Genomic DNA, 18,523 nt, shown 5'->3' with positions numbered 1-18,523 from the left:
CAGAGGAAATATGATCAGAAAATGCAGATTTTGTTGAAATTGGGAATCATTATATACCTTTATCTGTGAATTATTCATACATACACAGTAGAATTACCAAGGATTTTGGTTGGCATCCTAAAGATCCCAGCAGTAATAGAGAATCACTGTATATTTAACATTCTAAGACTTGCAAACCACCTCTGTGCTTCATAAATCTTAACCAATCTTTATTACATTTGCCTCAATTTAAGAACTTTTCCTTGATCCTCATGTTCAGCAGGCACTCAAGTTGTAGAGAGCTCACGGCTATAAACAAACCAGGCTACTATAAGGCTACTATATACTTATTGGCCAGAAGTGAGGTGCATGCTTCCAACCTTCATTAAACTGCAGCATATTGTCTAAACAGTTCAAATATTCTTGTATGCAGTTGTTACAGGTGGCATGCAAATGTTTGGAAATTGGTCAGGTATTTGGTGAAGCGTGAGGAGTATGAATTCTAATGCAGGGAAATACTCAAAGCAGAATTTCCTGATGCAATCCTTGCCTTGTCCTTTGCACCCACAACATTTACATAAATTGATTGAACCACTCCTGGAACAGCAAATCAACACTGCAAGGATGAGCAATAGTTCTCTGCATTAGTCCTGCATGGTTTGCAAATACCAGTATCAGGAGGACGTGCCCATCAGGGAATTGTGGAGAGGTGTGTAGGACCTCTTCAGGATAGCTGTAGTGAGCTTCTAAATTATCGCTGGTAATCTAATTTAGAGGTACTCCTGCTTGTGGCTCCACTGCAGACAAGTTAGATGAGCAAGGAGTAAAACTGAGCATAATAATTCTGGCTGTGATTTTTTTTTCTCCATCTGAGGCATAGTCTTCATAGTGTGGAGGCATGACAGGAAAACAGCTAAATGCAAAGTCACTCATTTAACACATCCCACTTGAGGACTCCTCTAGACAGTATTGGCCAAGAAAGTTATCTGTAATAGCCAGCCGATGGAGTACCAATCAACTCAAATATAAGGAGCTACAATTGCAACGTAGTGTCTAAGAAAACAAATACTGTCCTTAAACTTCCTAGCAAGAGAAAATACTCCTTCCCCCCTTTGCCTCAAGAAACTCATTTGATTACATAAAGTCACCCTGTTTCAAAAAAGGCCACAATATTTTACTGGTTGATAACTTATTTTAGTTACCTTGGTTCATCTTTCTTCTATAGGTGTTAGGTTTAATTCTTTTCAGATAAGTACGGTCAATAAAATATGGAAGTAGCAGCCATTCTATTTTTATTCCTAAATGCAAATATTCCAATGACAGTGGATTGAGAATGACACCAAGCCAAAGTTTTGGCTATACTTTTATTTACTTCACGTACTATGAACATATACATTACATGCTACAAAAAAAATAAAATAAAAAAAAAGACTTTAACTGTCAAGAAAGTGGATAGTGTTATAATACAATGGCACATGTTCATATTTTTCTTCAAACTGGTTTGGTTAGAATCCTTCCCCAAAACCATTAACAAAAACGAAGTGTTTTAATCTTAAGATGATTAGAAATATTTGCATTATTAACAAATACAATTCAAACAGATTAACAAGATTTAACCATGTCAAATATTAGTAAAAAGGCTGGGGTTTACCAAAATGAAATATATATTAAAAAACCATAGCAGCCAGTTGTACTTTTAGTGTGATATAATGTGTAAATGCACCAGAAGAACACAGTGTAATTGAGCATTCTGCTTTCACGGTGTATTTCTAGAAATGATTCTAGTTCTAACACCTGCCTATGCACAATAGACCAAAACCACAGCCAAATAGAGACAAAAGATTGTGACCAACATTCTTAGCAATGATTTTTTTGCACGCATTGGTAAGAAGGGAGAGAACAAATAGAAGGATAAACAAAGGCCACAAGAGGATTTAATCTACATGTTCATGAACATGTGTTCTACCCTATTTTCCTTTAAAAGAGCTCAATAAGTTGAAATGTCTATTTTGCACAAATGCAAACATTAATTTCTATCACCTATGAAACAAAATCACATTTCAGCTTAGAACTGAACAGGGGAAAACAGTTGTGTTAATGTATCTGTTGACTAAGAAAAACTGCTTGACAAGAACTTGATTCTAGTGCAACAGCAGCTATTAAGACTCCTCTAGTTTCTTTTTTCACTCTTTCAAAGTGTACAAATATTTGCAATTTATACAGTCTTCACAAAAACACACCTACAAACTCTGCAGTGTATTTGCTAGTTGATGATTCAATGTAATCCATATTAAAAAGGCGATATTTGCATAACAAAACTCCTTTCAGAAAAAAAGTCCTTTGGGTATGTTAAAATAATTGCTGATTGGAAAGGTACAAATGTATGGGCTTTCGTTAATTGCAATTGGAAAGAAAAATACTTCAGAACAAACTGTGTTACTCTTAACAACAGAGTTCATTATGCTTCTTTTGCAAAACCTGAAGAAAAATATAAGCATATATGGGCAACTGATAAGCTCAGTATATAAGTCTGTATTAAAATGCAGCTACTGAAAAATCAGTTGCAGTAAATACTAAGGTCAGAGGAAAATACAAACTAGCCTTAAATAAACCAATTTGTTACTGAACCTAGTGTTAGTTTCTGATTTTTTTTCCCTCAAACTAGTTTTACTACACAACCAGAAGTGATCTCGCAATCAGAGACTGGCACATCACCCTAACCAGAATAGGGATCCAAGCTAGAATAGTACTGCAATTCCTTTGTTATTGTTATTCTTAGGTCACTGTCATAAAATCTGTCAGTTTTCTAATAATCTTTAGTAGTGCTTATGAGATTTGTGATGGAAAAAAACTATGATTAATGTACATTGGCGTTAGTCTACAGAATTATCAGGTGCCCATTACCCGAAAATTAGACTTGCTGATGAATTAGTTCTGACGTAAAGCAACTAGTACTTAAATATAACAGAAATATTATCATTTCCAGCATGTTACACAGTTCTGAGGTAAAGTGTTACCAGTATTCTGTTTCATGGGTCGGTGACTTGCAGCAACAGCCTTTGCAGTGGGAACTAGCCCTCGCAGCATTTACAACCAATGAGACATTCTAGTGACATGCTTTGTATCAACCAAAATAACATTTTCAGTCTGATACTATTTAGAAAAACAGTTCTGTAGAGATTATTTTTACTGTAGTCAGAGTTGCAAAATTTGTTTGCTTAAGTTTGGTCACTAGAGTGCTATATTTGGAAAACAATCCAGGGTACAGACAAGGGGTAGTTACTTCAGTGTTTAATTTTAGTTTACAAAACTTACTGAATCCATTCTGATTTATGTTAAAGAAAACCAGATAATTAGAAGAACAGATTTAAAACAAAAATAAAAAACAACACAGGCAGCGCATAATACCACCTATTCAATGCGCTGATTTTCATTATGAGTTATGAAACCATATTTACTCTATTACACCTTTTGAGAATCAATCCAGAAGCACACAAGTATTTTCCGTTAGTTTATTAAAAATAAAATCCTCATGAATTCACTATCAAATAGTTTACAGATGGGAATTAAACCAGAAGAGTCCCCAGAGTAACTTTTAATTTAAAGTAGTATTTGGTTTGTCAGTTTACCACTTTTGACACTGATTTGTACTGTAATGTATATGGGTATGGAAGAATTCTAGAAAACTGGCCCTATGCAATCTATTTTTTTCTGAAAGCAGTGTAAATATTTTAGTATATTTAGTGAATCAAACACTGCTTTAAAGCTATGCATTAAAGTGCTATGCATGTATTTTTCAGCACTGGTGTGGATGTTTACACTTCCATAAGCCTTGAATTTGTGGATAGAGAGATTGATGTGTTAATAGAAATTTTAAATTAAAATCAGCTGCTACGTTTGAAGCATCAACAGTACTGAAGAAATCAATCTAGTGTCCACCAACATCTAGAATTCTGAGGTTGATTTGATCTGTCATTTACCGTTAAAATGGTACGTATTTGTAGATCATAAGGCTGTCTCCAATGTGCTCTACAAAAGTCTGTACTGTGCATAGTTACCTCACCATGCAAAGTACTGTATAGCCTTTCTAGGACAGAGAATTTGGGATGGAAGAAAAATGGAGAAAGCTCCAGGATAAATTTGTGGAAAAAAAACCAACAAGCTATCTACACACTGAGTTGTCTAAGGTTGATGTTCATCGCCTGAGGAAGAAGCAACATAAACAAAAGGACTGGAGAGAGCTATAAACGCTATCATAACATCTACGTTACTGCTTTCCCCAGCTGCTGCTGCTGGCAAGGTCCAGTCTGCTGTGCACATGGACATAAGCAGGCATTACAACCTATAATCATGTACTAGTTCTGCCACTTGACACACGAGTTATCTACTGTCGTACCCTGAATTACATGACCTTTGATTAAGGAATGGTGGTGTTCAGTCCCAGGGGTTTGCAGGTTATCAGAACGCTTATACAAGCGATACCGCTTTCAACATCTGTCGGAACATAGTCTTGATGGCATCTGCAATAAAAACAAGTTGAGATTGTTCCCATCTGCAAGCGCAACTGCTGAGCCACACTCAGCTGAAGTCCTCATCGGGATTCTGTTGATCCAGCAGGTGGACATGCGTGAATGGAAAGTGACCACGTTTGCCATTACATTCTCCTTCCCACTGACCACTCACGTTAATCTTTGTGACCTTTACCAGCTCACCGACCTGCAGGATGAGAAAAAAACAAGTGTTACAATTCATAAAACCACACCGGATCAGCAGCTGCTACCCCTCCCATTTGGTGTTATATCACCCAAGTGTACCAGATACACATTTATAAAGAAAATAGCTTTAGTCGTAACCATTTTTGATACACCTGCCTACCACCCAATGTTATTCACTCCTGAAGAAAGTATAAAGAGAAAGCAGCAAACCTAGGCCAGGTGGGAACTACCCTCTAGCCTGAAATCCAGCACCATTCTTCCACAGCACTTCTGGGCCTTGACATCAGCTGCTATTGCAATAAATGGATCTGGCTGAATTGACAGAGGCTTGCACTCTGCTTGTACTACATCAGCAACCTTATTAGAAGAGGGATTGCAGGCATACAAAGTGAACACTAATCTGCAAGCTGAACTGCTCCTTAATTTTGAAATCCTGCAACTTGGAAAACATGCCTTCCCATTTCTACCCCTCCGTCTAGAATTTTCTCAATGATCTTACTTCCAAGTAACATGTTGTTTTTCAGAAATCTTCCCAGGTCACAGACAGAAAATGCTTTTGGGACAGATAAACTCTATTTTCTTTTATGAATGAGAGTAAACAAACTCTCAAGGCACAACCACAAGCCTTACTGCGTTTCATCCAGAAATTCATTGAATATACAGTTACTAGTCTGCATACATGCTCATCACTGTGTTTCCAATTCATCCAAAATTGGATCTCATTATTCTCACTTTCCAGGCAGTGAATGAAGAATAAGGAAAACAATTTAAGATGCTACCAATCTCCATTAACTTTACAGGTTTTATTCACTTGCAATCTTTTGCCAAAATAGCTTTTAACAGTTCATAAATTCAAAACACTACACGGACATTTAATTAAGCTTCCCATAACACTAATGATTACTTATCTGGTAATGAGAGGCACACTGGGGATTCTTGCTGTAGTGTTTTTTTTTTTTTTTTTTTTTTTTTGACTTTTGTAGTAATTAGTACAGATATTTTGAACCATATTTTGAAGAAAATCCTCTTATGTATTTGCTTCAGGCAAAAAGGAAGCTTTCCTTGACTTCTGTATGCTAGTTTTGGCTCTTTAGGAATTTAACCATGCAGTATGTATCATTTTGCTACTGCTAATAATCACTGGGGGGTTGTACCAGTAAAAATACTCTGTTGACCAAAACGATACATCAGCTATAATTTAGTAAGGATAAGATTAAACACAACAAGACTAGGAACAGCAACTCTTATTTCCTAACCAGAGCCATTAGAAGAACACTGTCCGAGATACTTTAAATTGCTTCAGATCTGGATACAGTCCATCTATGAGCCTTTAACAGCAAAGTGTGTAACCTCCAACCCAGTAGGAAAGAAAAAAAGCTTGTCCTCCGGTCTAGCTGAACAGTCCAAGATATCCTGGCAGCATCAGCAATTAAAGAGAAGAAGACATCCTACTGTATTCTTTTCCAAGCTAGAAGTTTATCTTTTTCTTAATATATCTCAGACAACGCTACTTACAACAAAGTAACATTTAAATATTTAAGTGTGCATTCATTGCTTTAATTTTCTCTAGGATTCCCCTCCTAGCTGTTTTTCATCCTCCCCATCCTTACTGAAGTTCGAGCATTTTTATTGCGGGAGCCATTTTCAAATGTTTTTATAGACCTAAGATCAAGATATTCTACCCGTAGGTTCACATCCAACATCACTTACACACTGCTTGCTTACTAGAAGTAATATAATATGCCAATTATGCTTTACAGAATTATATGAAAACTTCAAGCAGTGTTGTACTGGCAATTCTGCCCACACAAAGTCACAAAACATGCAGAAGTTGCACTTCGCTCACTAGCTGTAAGATATTTTTCTTGGACTGACCATGTCTCTGCTCTCACTGAATACCTCACACACTACTTTATCTTCATTTATTTTAGATTTCTTATGACAAACTCACCTACAAAAAGTGGGTTCAACAGAGCAATGAAAATGAGTTAGAACATGGGATGCTGTTCTAATACTCACTCCCTGAACCACCCTGGTGCTGCTTGGTTTTAAGGGACATTTAAGGATAATTGCAGCAGTGGGACGTTCATTTATGAATTCTCATTACTGTAAGAAGCTACACCTGAAGATTGCATTTTAATAACTGTTAAAAGAGCAGAAACTTCTGAGTTCAAATATTCCTTTTTACCCATACAGTAACTCCATTTAGCAATCTCTCTCTCTCTGATACAACCTTTCATTCACGTTTTATATATGGATATCTTTATAACTACCCAAGCAGGACTGCCTTTAAGAAAGCATGAGTCATTTCACAAATACTAGTTTCATTAAACGGCTCCATTAACTCTTTAATAACTTACAGACCTTTCTAGATCTGCTTTGAAATTCTGTATATTAATTCGTAGTTCAAACAAATACTCTCCTGAAGACAATTCAGAGATCTTTCAAAGCTACCTGTTATTTCAATTGTTGGTACTTCACAAATCTTAGCCAAGAACTGGATATTCCCTCGGAATTCTCTTTTAACACCGACTTATTACTGTATTATTAGCATCACCCCACCAAGCACAAAGCCCTGAGGAAAGCACTATACCCTGCTAAAAGGCCACATTTGTCTCTGTCTCCATGAGACTTTTTAGAACTAAATATATTCCATATGCTGCTTCAAAACAAAAATGAAGCTTTATGTGAAGACTTTTGGATGCTGTGGTTTTATTCCAAGTACTCCTCTTTGGAAAGGTCAAAATAGTAGAGTTCTGCTACTGTTGGGTGGGGGGGGAGGAGCAGCGATCTCAGAGTCAATGACCAGAGATCTTCCCTTTTTCTACCCTCTTTTAACTAATACAGACTTGACAACTCCTTGAATAGGTCCAGTAACAAGCAAAATAAATGTAATCTTCTGCTAAATCTTTTTTCCATAACATTTATTGAAATATAATTTGCTCTGATCCTCCTTCTTCAAGCTCTTCAAAGCCATGTCAGTTTTGACCTAACAGTACGGATAATTTTGTTTGCAGTTTGGGCCAAAAATGTTTGATCTTAAGAATCTATTTGCTTAGGACAAACAGTGGGATCAAACCCCACCCACAAACATTACACAATTTAAGGCTATGAGTTTTCATTTGGAGGAAAAAATCTAGATTTATAGTTATTAAGAGGTCTGGGCAAACATGGACTGAAAAGATTTACATAATGCTTTCTACTAAGTTGTCAAAGAAAGAGATCTCTAAATAAACAATGAAGAAACACCATGAAGTGAAAGGGAAAAGGGAACGTAAAACAACAACAACAAAAAAAGAAGACAAGAAACAGTACTTTGCTAGACAGAATGAAGAAAAACTTGGGAAAAATGATGCGCACATTTTTCCTGTATGGACGTTGAAAGCAGTTCAGTAACACTGCGATTTGAATAAATAAGGGTGCAAAGAAGCTAAGACGCCAGTTAGAAGCAGTGAGAAAAGCCTCAAGTTTCCCAGTATTAAACACAGCATAAAGAACCACCACTATTATTGCATTTCTTAAATGTGGAGCTGTAGCAGGACAGGTATACATCATCCTAACCAGGAAGTTCAAGCTGGCAACTAGCAAATACTTTAATAATGTTATAAGGCCTCGGAAGACCGTTGTTCTAATAGAAGGGTAGAAAGGCACTATAAATCTTAGTTACAGCCTCACACAGATGGGCAGAGCCCACAAACTTCTCAATTCCCCTCTCCCAAACACTTTTGCTATCTAGCATATTAGCTTGAGCTAACACAGCACTGCAAATTAGTCCAGGACAGAGACGTTCTCCAGGAAAGACCTTCCCAAGCACAGCATACTGGACAGACACGTGACTTCTAGTGAAGAGGATCAGACTAACAGAAAATCAGCCGTGGCACTCACAAGCTGTTCTTTATAAGGAATCTTGCTTTCCCTCAACATTGCTTACCACAGCCTAGACTACTAGGATTTTCTCACTCTCCCTGTTTTACTCCGTGCTACCGATTTGTGATTTGGGCAGTGTGGTGGGGTACTGCTTTAAATGAAATTAAATGTGAAGTTAAGCTTAAGGGAATACTGGTAGCACAGCATGGTCAATTAATGCTTAAAAACAAAATCCAGAAAGAAATCCAATATATATACATATTTTTTAAACCACAACATAATCTCCAATGTCTCAAAGAAAACAACAGTCAGGAATATTATGAACCAGAGGTGACTGTGTAAAGGTGGTGAGAGAGAGAGAGAGAGAGAGAGAGAGGAAAGGAGACAGCATTTTAGGCATCATAAAAGTTGGAAGATTAAAATCTTTGCATATTTCCCCAAAATTTGATGAATTGGCGTCAATTCCTATACATACTTCTCAGCCCCAAAATTTCCATTCTGCATCCTGGCTCTCTCAATTCAGAAGTGTAATAAAACAGATCCTAACTCATTTTACCTATGTGGGGAAAAACTTCACACCTCCCAGGTTCTCTATCAGTCCCGTAGAATTTGCCAATTCTGTACTAAAGACGTGTATATATGATTGCCACAATGAGTAAGTACTGAAGTGCATTTTGTGCTATGCAAGATTAAACAAAGTATTTAGGAGTAGAAAGGAGATACTCTGACTCAGCACAGAAACTGTTTTTTCCCAAGTACTTAAAATGTTATATAAACAGGAAGTCAATTAGGTATCAGGAAATTCCAGAGCCTTTAGCTCAAAGAAAGCCTAGATTAAAGGATCCAATTTACATATCATCCTAAGGCAAAGGTCTGCCACTTAGAATACCTTCGTCTCAATTTCCTCAAATGTAACTTCAGGGATAACCATTTGATGTGTAAAGATAGAGCACTGTTCTCCTTTTTAAGAGGAGAAAAAAAAAAAATCAGAAGGGGCATGTACAAGTATTTGATCATATCAAGAAGTGAATCAACCTTAGGCAAACTCACTGCTTTATTACAAATCGTACTCCATCAATTACTGCTTTACAGGACACTTCCCTATTGAGTTGTAATGTATGTTCCTGCTTCAAAAGCTAAAAAATGAAGCAATCTGCTTGAGTTCAAGACATAAAAATGAAACCCTGTGCGTGATCATCTTTGTCTCAGTCTGCATAATTTTCAAGTGACTATCAATGCTTCCACTGATTGCTTTTCAACTGCTGACAGAATGACAGAACAACTCAGCACACCTTTTAAAGGCCAAGCAAGCAACATTGAACACACATTCAGACACACAACTTTATGAACAGCTCCCTCTCCCTCTCCCTCCCCCCCCCTAAAATGAAAACTTCAGAAGTGAAAACATGGATGGGGAAACACTTATGGTAGAGATGTTTGACAAAAGACATAATTTTGGTTCAGTAACCTAAACACAATGTAATCAAACTCTAGTCAATAAGTGACTCGAGTCACTTATTTCCAAAAAAAAAAGTTTATCCATAACTTATAATCATGATGTAAAAGCAGCATTACAATGCTTTTTCCCTTTCTTACTCCTACAAATCTATAATGCTCTTGAAAGGGAAATCCCTTGAACAGATCTCTTCTTGCTAAGTTTTGCCCATTATGTACCTCCAAAGCCAAGGCTGTCTTGTCGTAGGCATTAGGGACTCGCTTCTGGGTAACCCGGGCATAAATAGGGCCATTCTGAAGGTTAGGGAGCGGAGTGTTGATGCTGGGCTGGGCATAGGGCCCTGGCTCCGGCCCACCCAGTGGTTGTGGGTGGGAACTATCCTGGTTACCTCCAATCAGAGTAGATACTGAAGCAGAGGAAGGTCTATACTTCTCGACGTAAGGAACAGGTATCATTCCCCTCTTTCCGTCGCAGTCTTCTGCATTCCACCACTGCTCTTCAGGTTTATCCCGGATTTTCAGTATGTCTCCTTTCTTAAATGGAAGATCTTCTTCATCATTTCCATTAAAGTCAAAGAGAGCTCGCACATACTCAGCTTCCTCCTGTCTGAGGATAACGCCACTATTCTGCCTGGGTCGGGGGGGAATTGGTTCTATCAAGGTTGTAGTGTCCAAATAGTGTATTTTGTAGAATTCCAGTAAAAGTGGCAAAGAATCGAACTCCTGGTCACCTATTCGAAATCTGGTGGGATTCAACCCTGAAAGAGGAAAGCAACATATCAACAAAGAGAGCAAACGACAGTCACAACTGTAAACTAGGCACCTGAGAAGACTAATATATTTACAGATAAACAATTTGATATTGCATTTGGTCATCTTTCTATCAACACACATTATATTCAGCTCTTTCACGCACTTCTGATTAAAGGCAGCACTATATTGTTTGTGAGGATGGAGCTTTAGTTTTAAAGATTTTGTCAATGACAGAAAAAGTATGTAATAAATTGTTGGGCAGTGCCAAACTTCCTGAATTACAATAGAAGTATCTTGTACCCATCAGTGTTATGTGGACTCAACAAATAAATTTCAGTATTTTTTGTAATTTTTTAAACTTGCTCTTTTGTAATTTGAAGTCATTTCAAAAGGACTATATTGCAATAATGGTCATTTACCTGTTGTAACATATCTTGGGTTAAAGGGATGGACACTACAGGAAACTACTTCGCTCAGCAACACAAAAATGTACGTTTTCATAATGGGTATAATTCATTTTTTCAATTTCAATTCTTGTAGTTTCCTTGCCATATTTGTCAGATGGAGTCCAAGCTATAAGTCTGAACCTCAAATACATTAAAATGTAAAATATACACATGATGCTCATACTCAAGACTTTAGAAATACCATTTTAATTTGCTATTTGTGTGGTGCACTTTTTTTTCATTTTTATGTTCTTCAAGCTCAGCTGGTACAAAACATGTGTGTGATGTTCTATTTCCACCGTGCACTATCCACTGTATTATCAGTTATGGGAAGAACTGGGGGATGGTAGTGGAGAGGAAAAGATTTATGCTTTAATGAGTAACTCTTTTAGCAAGAAAGAGATGCTTACTTTGCAAGTCTGTTTCTCTGCAGGGAATATCTAATAGTTCTGAGACTTAGCTCTCGAGTACAAAGCTAGCAGAATTTTTCAGGCTGTCACTGATCCAAAACCCCCCTTCAAAGTAGCACTGTCAGCACGGAAAGCTAACATTACAAGAAGGTCTTTCAAGAAAGCAAAAAGGGGTTCTAATAGAAAAAAGGGACGATTCAATAAGATCAAGACAGACAAACACCCAATAAATAAGTTCTGAAGTTCCTGAAGGAACACAAATGTCAGTGAAGCTTTTTACAGAAAAGTCAAAGAAGCAGAACAAACTCATTGCAAACTGCACATCTGCACTCTTTAACAGTCCTGGAAGACTTTCAGAAGGTATCAGCACAACTGCAATGGACCAAAAAACAAAAGCAATACCCTCAAAAATTACCAAAAACAACCCAAAAAACAAACTGGCTTCACCAAGCGATAAGGAAGCTAATGTAAATATCAGTATGAAGCATGAACCTGACAGGGAAAGTGAGAGGAAGATTCTACCTTATTCTCTCAAAGCTTAAGGCTGAAAAGAAGCAAAACCCCCTCAATTTTTGTTGATGAGGTGGCTCTTAGCTCAGTGGTCTCACAGGAGATTACTTCTGGTTGGACAAGCACCATCCCTACACCACTTTAAAACGGCTTCAGTTCACTGCAGGAGCATACAACACAATCCTGCACTTCCACTGACACTGGAGGTGGAAAACCATGCTTTGCACCAAGTGTTACAGACATCAAGTTTAAGACTAACCTGGTGACAGAAACACAAGCATGCATTTGCTGCTATTTCATACATGAACCTTTAAGGATCAGGCTTACATAGATGCTTATGCCAAAAGAAAAAGCCACAGAAACTTTAAGAGACTCAAAGACCTTTGAAGTCAGATGGAGAAGAAAATCTCCAATGTCCAAAAGGGCCTGGAAAAAGTATTTGGTAGGTAAGTTCACTGACATGGAACTAACTTTACATGACTAAGGAATATGAAACACTGATTTACCTTTGCAAAGCCTGCTGCAAACTGACTCAGTCAGAAGACAGAGATCTGTCTCCAGCAAAATAAGGGTACACAGAAAACTCATTGGAAACAAACAGTTCAAAAGTAACATTCACCAGCTGCGTCAGCACTGAAATCATTAGCAGAGTGAACAAAGTTGGGGGGGGGGGGGGGAAAAAGGAAAACAAAAAAATTACACTCGCCCTCTTGAAATCATGCATGACAGCCTGAACCAGCTGCTAAATGTACCTGAATAAAACCAAAGTTGGACTCCTAAGAGGAAAGTCCACTGAAGCCTTACATATGAGGAAGTGACTGAAATCAGTGTACTGTATCCTGGAAAAGAGCATTCCAAAATATATTTCGCACAATCAAGGAGCAAGAGAACACGGCTCCTTCAACGACGTTCTAAGATCAGAAAGATAACAATAATCCTTGAAAGGACAGAGAGATAAGCAGCACAAAGGAGCCACATTATTTCCCTAAGAGAACACTCCCAAAACACCACATGTAATTCTGATATTTTTGTTTTAAAAACAGAAGGCATCCACAAAAAATCTGAGGTCTGGAAAACAAGGCTATTGCAACAAGAAATCCATGTGCTCACTTCAAATCGCCAAAGAATAAAGACAGCAACCTGGTCATAGCTTGGAAATTTTTAATTTCTTCCAAATTCAGCATAAAACAACTAAATAGTTGAAAGTCACAGTTAGAAAACCACAGGTTGGCAATAAAACACAACTACATCTTACCAAGCAAGCTATAAATTCCTCATCAGTTTAAGACTTTTATGTATACTCTCGTTCAGCGACAAGTTAATGAGCTGAACAATGTTCAGTTACGTAGCTGGGAAATAATTCTATGCGCTATGAGCTTCAAGGTCCTGTCATTCCCTGGTATAACGAAATTTAAAGACTAACAGATTTTAGGCTCAGAGGAATTCTTCAGCTTCTTGTTTGGACTGCAACACATCCCATACCTGTATGCCAATCAAAAAATTAAGGCAAGATCTACCACCACAAGGATGTGGAAGTTTCAGCAACAAGGCATTTATATATATATTTATTTAATTATTATTATTATTTTTCTGAGAAGTAGAGCTGTTTTTATTCACCATCTTGGAATAGTTTTCTTGGAGGCACAAGTTCTAGCAGCACATTGTCCGTGTCTTCTGGGGGCTCTCAGGAAGAGGAGAATGCATGTAAAGTTAAGCCTAGCTACTAGAGGAACTTTAGTCACTTCCTACTAAAGCTGGACAACAAGTACTAGAAATTCTCTTCCCTTCTCCCCAGCTCTGCACGACTGAAGGGAAGATAGCTGCTCAGTTTGCACCTCCAGCAGCAGAACTGCTCAGCTCCCTAAGATGACTAAGATAGCTCTCAGAAGAGCTAGAGAACCCTCTGCTCTCAGGAGGGTGTGGAAAGTGTTAGAACCAAAGTAGTTCATAATTAAAGTTCAGTTTCAGATCTGGACACTGTCAGTTCTCTATGATGCACATGCCTTCTTGACAAAACACTTTTACACTAGGGTTGGCCTTGTGCCCACATGGGAAAGATCGTTTATATGTTTTCTAAATAAAATACCTAATATTCTACTTCTCGAGAGTGTGGGCAGGTGGCATAACCACAGAGCAGCTTCTCACTCCATCAGATCTCAGGGGTTTTATATTTCTCTCTACACTCCAACTGTGTCAGTGCCACTAGGCAGTTCTCTGTTCATCCTTAAGCTCTGGTAAGCTTTCTTTGGAAAACCTCACAGGAACGGAAGTTTTCATTTTAATTTCTAAACCTCTTCCATAAGCCCCTACCCTCCATCTTCAAAAGTATGCTTTGGGCAAAAAAGGCTGTTCTTAGCATTCGAGGTGCTGAGACACAAGGCTCTCATTTCAAAATAAGACATCACAGCAATGTAAGCCACCTTTCCCCAAGGCATACGCAAACTCTGCTATGAAGGCATCGCATTCCAGCTGTGCATTTCCCTCACCCTCATACAGACACCTTTTTCCCTTAGTCTTAAGCACCTCTCTACTCATGCCTCAGCAAAACGAACAAGTGCCTGTGAATGCTCTGTAACAACAGTAAAACCCCTTAACTGACTGCTGCGAAGAGCTCTAAGCATGTCCGAAGAAAATTCTCATGGAGCCATTTCTGCAGATAATCAGAGGATGAGAGAAAAGTACATGCAAATGCATACACTTTCCAAGCTTTCAGTACTTTGTATTTTATAACCATAATATCAAGAAACCAAAGAGGTGTCCAAGTTAATCCATGTTGCTCACCCATATCTAAAGCCGTCTCATCATATAAAGAGCTGAGTATGGATATCATTATATGATTACAGTCTGAATTTTTAAAAATCATAATGGAGGTGATTTAGAATCACAAGCAGCATGGTCTTAAAATGCATACACTGTAGAAGGTGGTGTTTTCAATAAGCACGTCATACTTTCTTACTTCAGAGTAGGAATCTATAACTGTCTTCACGTCGCACTTTCAGTAGGAAGCAAGTCTGTCTTTAGGTAATTTAGGCACCTTCTTTTAATTCGTATCATATGTTTTTACCCTGGACTTGTATGTCAAATTGCAAGCATACGATGTGTTTAAATGTTTCCTCTATTGTACATTACCGTGCTAATGCCTGCACGCAGTACTGTCTGGTTTGGGATTTCTGTAGCCTGTGATACTTGATTACAAATGACACCCTAATTCCAATGCAACTGTTAATTTTCATTTCTACTGGAAACAGAGCATTTTTATTCCCATAATTGAATGATTCACCCTATTTGTTTTAATGGACTTAAAACATTTAAGAAAAATGTCGTTATTTTGGGAAGTTCTGTTGAATTCTTTCTTCCTTATTCTGAAGCACTGCCTGGAAGAATTTAGGAACTACAGCACATCAGGCAAAAGACAAATTTACCCAAAAGTTAGCTTTTAAAATAAATAAATAAATAAATAAATTCAGAAATTGAATAAGTCATCTAATTTTTGTGACAGTATGGCTTTTTATATTAGGGCCGTCCAAGCTCCTCATCGCATTCATCCTGTACTGAAGCTAGGTTCCCAGTACCATCTGCACACAGCAGCGTTCCAGCGGTCATGAATCACACACACTTACTGAAGCTAACAAGAAAATCACCTTAAAAAAGTAGACAGTACAGGTAATTAACATAGTGAAGCTGTTCTTCCTGATGTTTCAACTTGACCACAATAAATAAGCACGATGATTTGCAAACATTTACCTCATTTTACTGCGTTACCTTCCCTATTCAAATATGAAATCATCTTCCATCTTCTACCAATGATTCCCTTCCCCTGCTGAACATTCCCCTCCCCACTTTTTCTGAAAGAAACTCACACTTTAAATGTAATTTAATACATACGCACCCGCCTTGTTTCTTTCATTTAAGTGTGAAAAGAAAACAGCATCAGCACAAAGGCATTTATTTAAAACCACTAACATTTCAGCATAGGATTATCTGTGGTGCAAGACTGAAGCACCCCCTACTCTCATAACATCCAGGGGAAAAAAAAATGCCCTACCAGAAATAATTAAACTTTTTAACATAGATTAAGCCTACCGTGCCAACAGCCTACGCAGCTACAAAAGCAGCTAGTCTGCTAAAGCAGATAAATATTTAAAACAGAAGATAACTACCTAAGGGGCATTAAGTGTTTTATAAAAAGAACACCAAAACCTCAAAATGTTTTAACACTCACAGCGTAATCCAGCCCACAGAATGCCACAAAACATTACTGAGCTTCAGAGCGTAGCATAATGAAAAAGTTAGAGCAGCTATTTACCAAGGTGGTATCACAGTAACATAGACTATGCATTCAATAACATGAAAAACATTATTTTTCCCCAGATGAGCTGCTCTGCAGAAAAAATCTGCCAAGCAAAGTAACGGGCACACATACTTCAGGGTTTTTCACCTCTAGGGATTCCACTGCTAACCATCCTGGCAGCTTGATCTGCTCTATGCAACATCAGTCATGCATTTCCCACATCAAGCCTTCACAAACCTATGAAAATAAACCTTTGTCTTGACCGTCATGAAACAACGAGGAATCTAACAAGTCTTGTGGCAAACCACTTAACTACCGACTTTACTTCCAGCTGAATTCAGCCACCTTTAAATTCTATCTCATAGAGTTTTTTTTATGACTCGAGTACACTCTGCAGCCGTCGTATGTTCCTGGGATAAACACAATGACTTCAGGCTTTCCGCAGTTTGCCCATATTAAATGTTGCCCCAAGCAGGAGAAATCACTGCATAATGGTGCAAATCTACTGGCAACATTTTTTTTTTCCCCCCCCAGATTATCCCCTTCCTAGTCAACTAGGGTCTGTACAGAGACTGAAAAATCCTTTATGTAGCCAATACCACTGAATCCTCCGAACACAGAAAGTGACTGTACCTACATACAACCTTCAAAACTTTGCAGTGGTTTCTTTCTGAGCTGCCAGGAATACGCCCACATCATTTTACGAGCATTAATATGCACGCCTGAGTGGTTCTACTACCAATTTCAGTAATGACCCGAGCAAGGATATTGCTGCCTTTCAACTAAATCTTCTCACACGCACATCTAAGGATTATGCACTGCTGGGGGCCCTTGTTAATTTAGTTATGCTTGTACTTTCAGAAACACAGCTTCCTGTGATGTAGTTTTCCTTTTAATACAGTCAGTATTTTCTACTCTACGAGCATTAATTTGGATACAGTATTGATTACTGATGTTAAGTTAATGAGAAATAATATCAAATCTTCCCTTTCAACACACGATGTGCGTGGGAGCACCCAAAACTTCACATCTAATTTAAGGGAGTAATTGCTGTTACATTCCTGAGGAGTTCCTACCACTTAAATTACCCCCCTGATGCTTTGGTTTGTGCCGTGAAGTTTAGCCTTACAGCCTGTCCTCCAACACAAAACCATTTCGGCAGAATCCAACCCTTCAGATGACATTTCCAGACTTCCATCTCCAAGCAGGGTTGACATGCCCCGCGTAGTAATTAAAACAAGAGTATGCGAAGCACCACAACTCTGGGTTCGGGAGAACCAACGCTCAACCCAGCGCACGTTTAACTCCTAAAACCGACTCCCTCAGCGGCTGCTGCCCACAAACACCTGCCTCGACACCCCCAGCAGCACCACACGACCAAATTCCTCACAGAAAGCCCCCAACGCGGCCCGGGAAGAGGCACCGAGCGGCGCCCGGCCTCTCCGGCCGCCCTCCCGGGGGCTGAAGGGGCACGGCCAGCCCTGGGAGGGGAACACTCACCCGGGGCCCCGGGGCCCTCGCCGCCGGCCCGCCGGCCTCCCGCCGGCCCCAGGCTGTTGACGATGTAGTGTGAGACTCGGGAGCTCTCGGACACCGACAGCACGAAGTCCCCCGGGATGGTGCCGGAGTCGCGCACCAGGAAGGTGCCGTGGCGCTGCCCCTGAAGCAACGACACCGCCTCGGCCCGGCTCAGCCTCCCCCAGTACCAGCTCGCCCGGTCCTCGGAGTCGAACTGCCCGGCCATGGGGGCCGCCCTCGCTGCTGCCGCCGCGCCCCCCCCCCCCCGGCCCGGCCCGGCCCCGCCGTGCCCCCTCTCCGCGCCCAGCCCCGCCACCCAAAATGGCGGCCCCGGCCCTGACCTCACCTACCGGACGTGACGGCGCGCGAGGGGGACGCGGGGAAGGAGGCGCGTCATCTGCGCGCGCGGCCGGGGGGGCGGGGGGGGGGGGTGAGAGGGAGGGTGGAGCGGTGCGCGTGCGTGAGGTGCTGAGGGGGGCTATGGGGAACAGGGGGCTTAAGCTGAGGGGGGTTGACAGGGACTGAGGAGAGCTGAGGGGAGTGGGCGCATGGAAGGCTGAGGAGAGCCTGGGGGGGGGG

The 18,523-nt window shown here is 39.6% G+C and overlaps 1 protein-coding gene across 2 annotated transcripts; it reads right to left on the bottom strand.

The window, feature by feature from the left end:
* Nucleotides 1-1,325: 1,325 nt before the first annotated feature.
* On the bottom strand, nt 1,326-18,225 carry CRK (CRK proto-oncogene, adaptor protein). Of its 2 annotated transcripts, none has more exons than XM_035342887.1 (3): nt 17,927-18,223; nt 10,236-10,774; nt 1,326-4,695 (listed from the first exon to the last, which is right to left on the bottom strand). In XM_035342887.1, the coding sequence occupies exons 1-3, from the start codon at nt 18,168-18,170 to the stop codon at nt 4,558-4,560; spliced, it is 921 nt and encodes a 306-aa protein (XP_035198778.1). In that variant the 5' UTR covers nt 18,171-18,223; the 3' UTR covers nt 1,326-4,557. The 2 variants fall into 2 exon arrangements, with proteins under 2 accessions (XP_035198778.1, XP_035198779.1); XM_035342888.1 differs by having other exon boundaries at nt 4,554-4,695; nt 10,406-10,774; nt 17,927-18,225.
* Nucleotides 18,226-18,523: the final 298 nt, after the last annotated feature.

The sequence above is a fragment of the Oxyura jamaicensis genome, chromosome 19, assembly GCF_011077185.1.
Source record: "Oxyura jamaicensis isolate SHBP4307 breed ruddy duck chromosome 19, BPBGC_Ojam_1.0, whole genome shotgun sequence".
NCBI lineage: Eukaryota > Metazoa > Chordata > Aves > Anseriformes > Anatidae > Oxyura > Oxyura jamaicensis.
The sequence above is the reverse complement of the archived record's forward strand: the minus strand, read 5'-3'. Positions and strand labels throughout refer to the sequence as shown.

What these genes read in the sequence shown, in the direction of transcription:
- CRK (XM_035342887.1), bottom strand. Translation starts at nt 18,170, where the DNA reads ATGGCCGGGCAGTTCGACTCCGAGGACCGGGCGAGCTGGTACTGGGGG. An exon ending in CGAGGGCCCCGGGGCCCCGG is followed by an intron (nt 10,775 to 17,926) that starts GTGAGTGTTCCC and finishes TTCCTCTTTCAG; the next exon opens with GGTTGAATCCCACCAGATTT. An exon ending in AGACAGCCTTGGCTTTGGAG is followed by an intron (nt 4,696 to 10,235) that starts GTACATAATGGG and finishes CTCATCCTGCAG; the next exon opens with GTCGGTGAGCTGGTAAAGGT.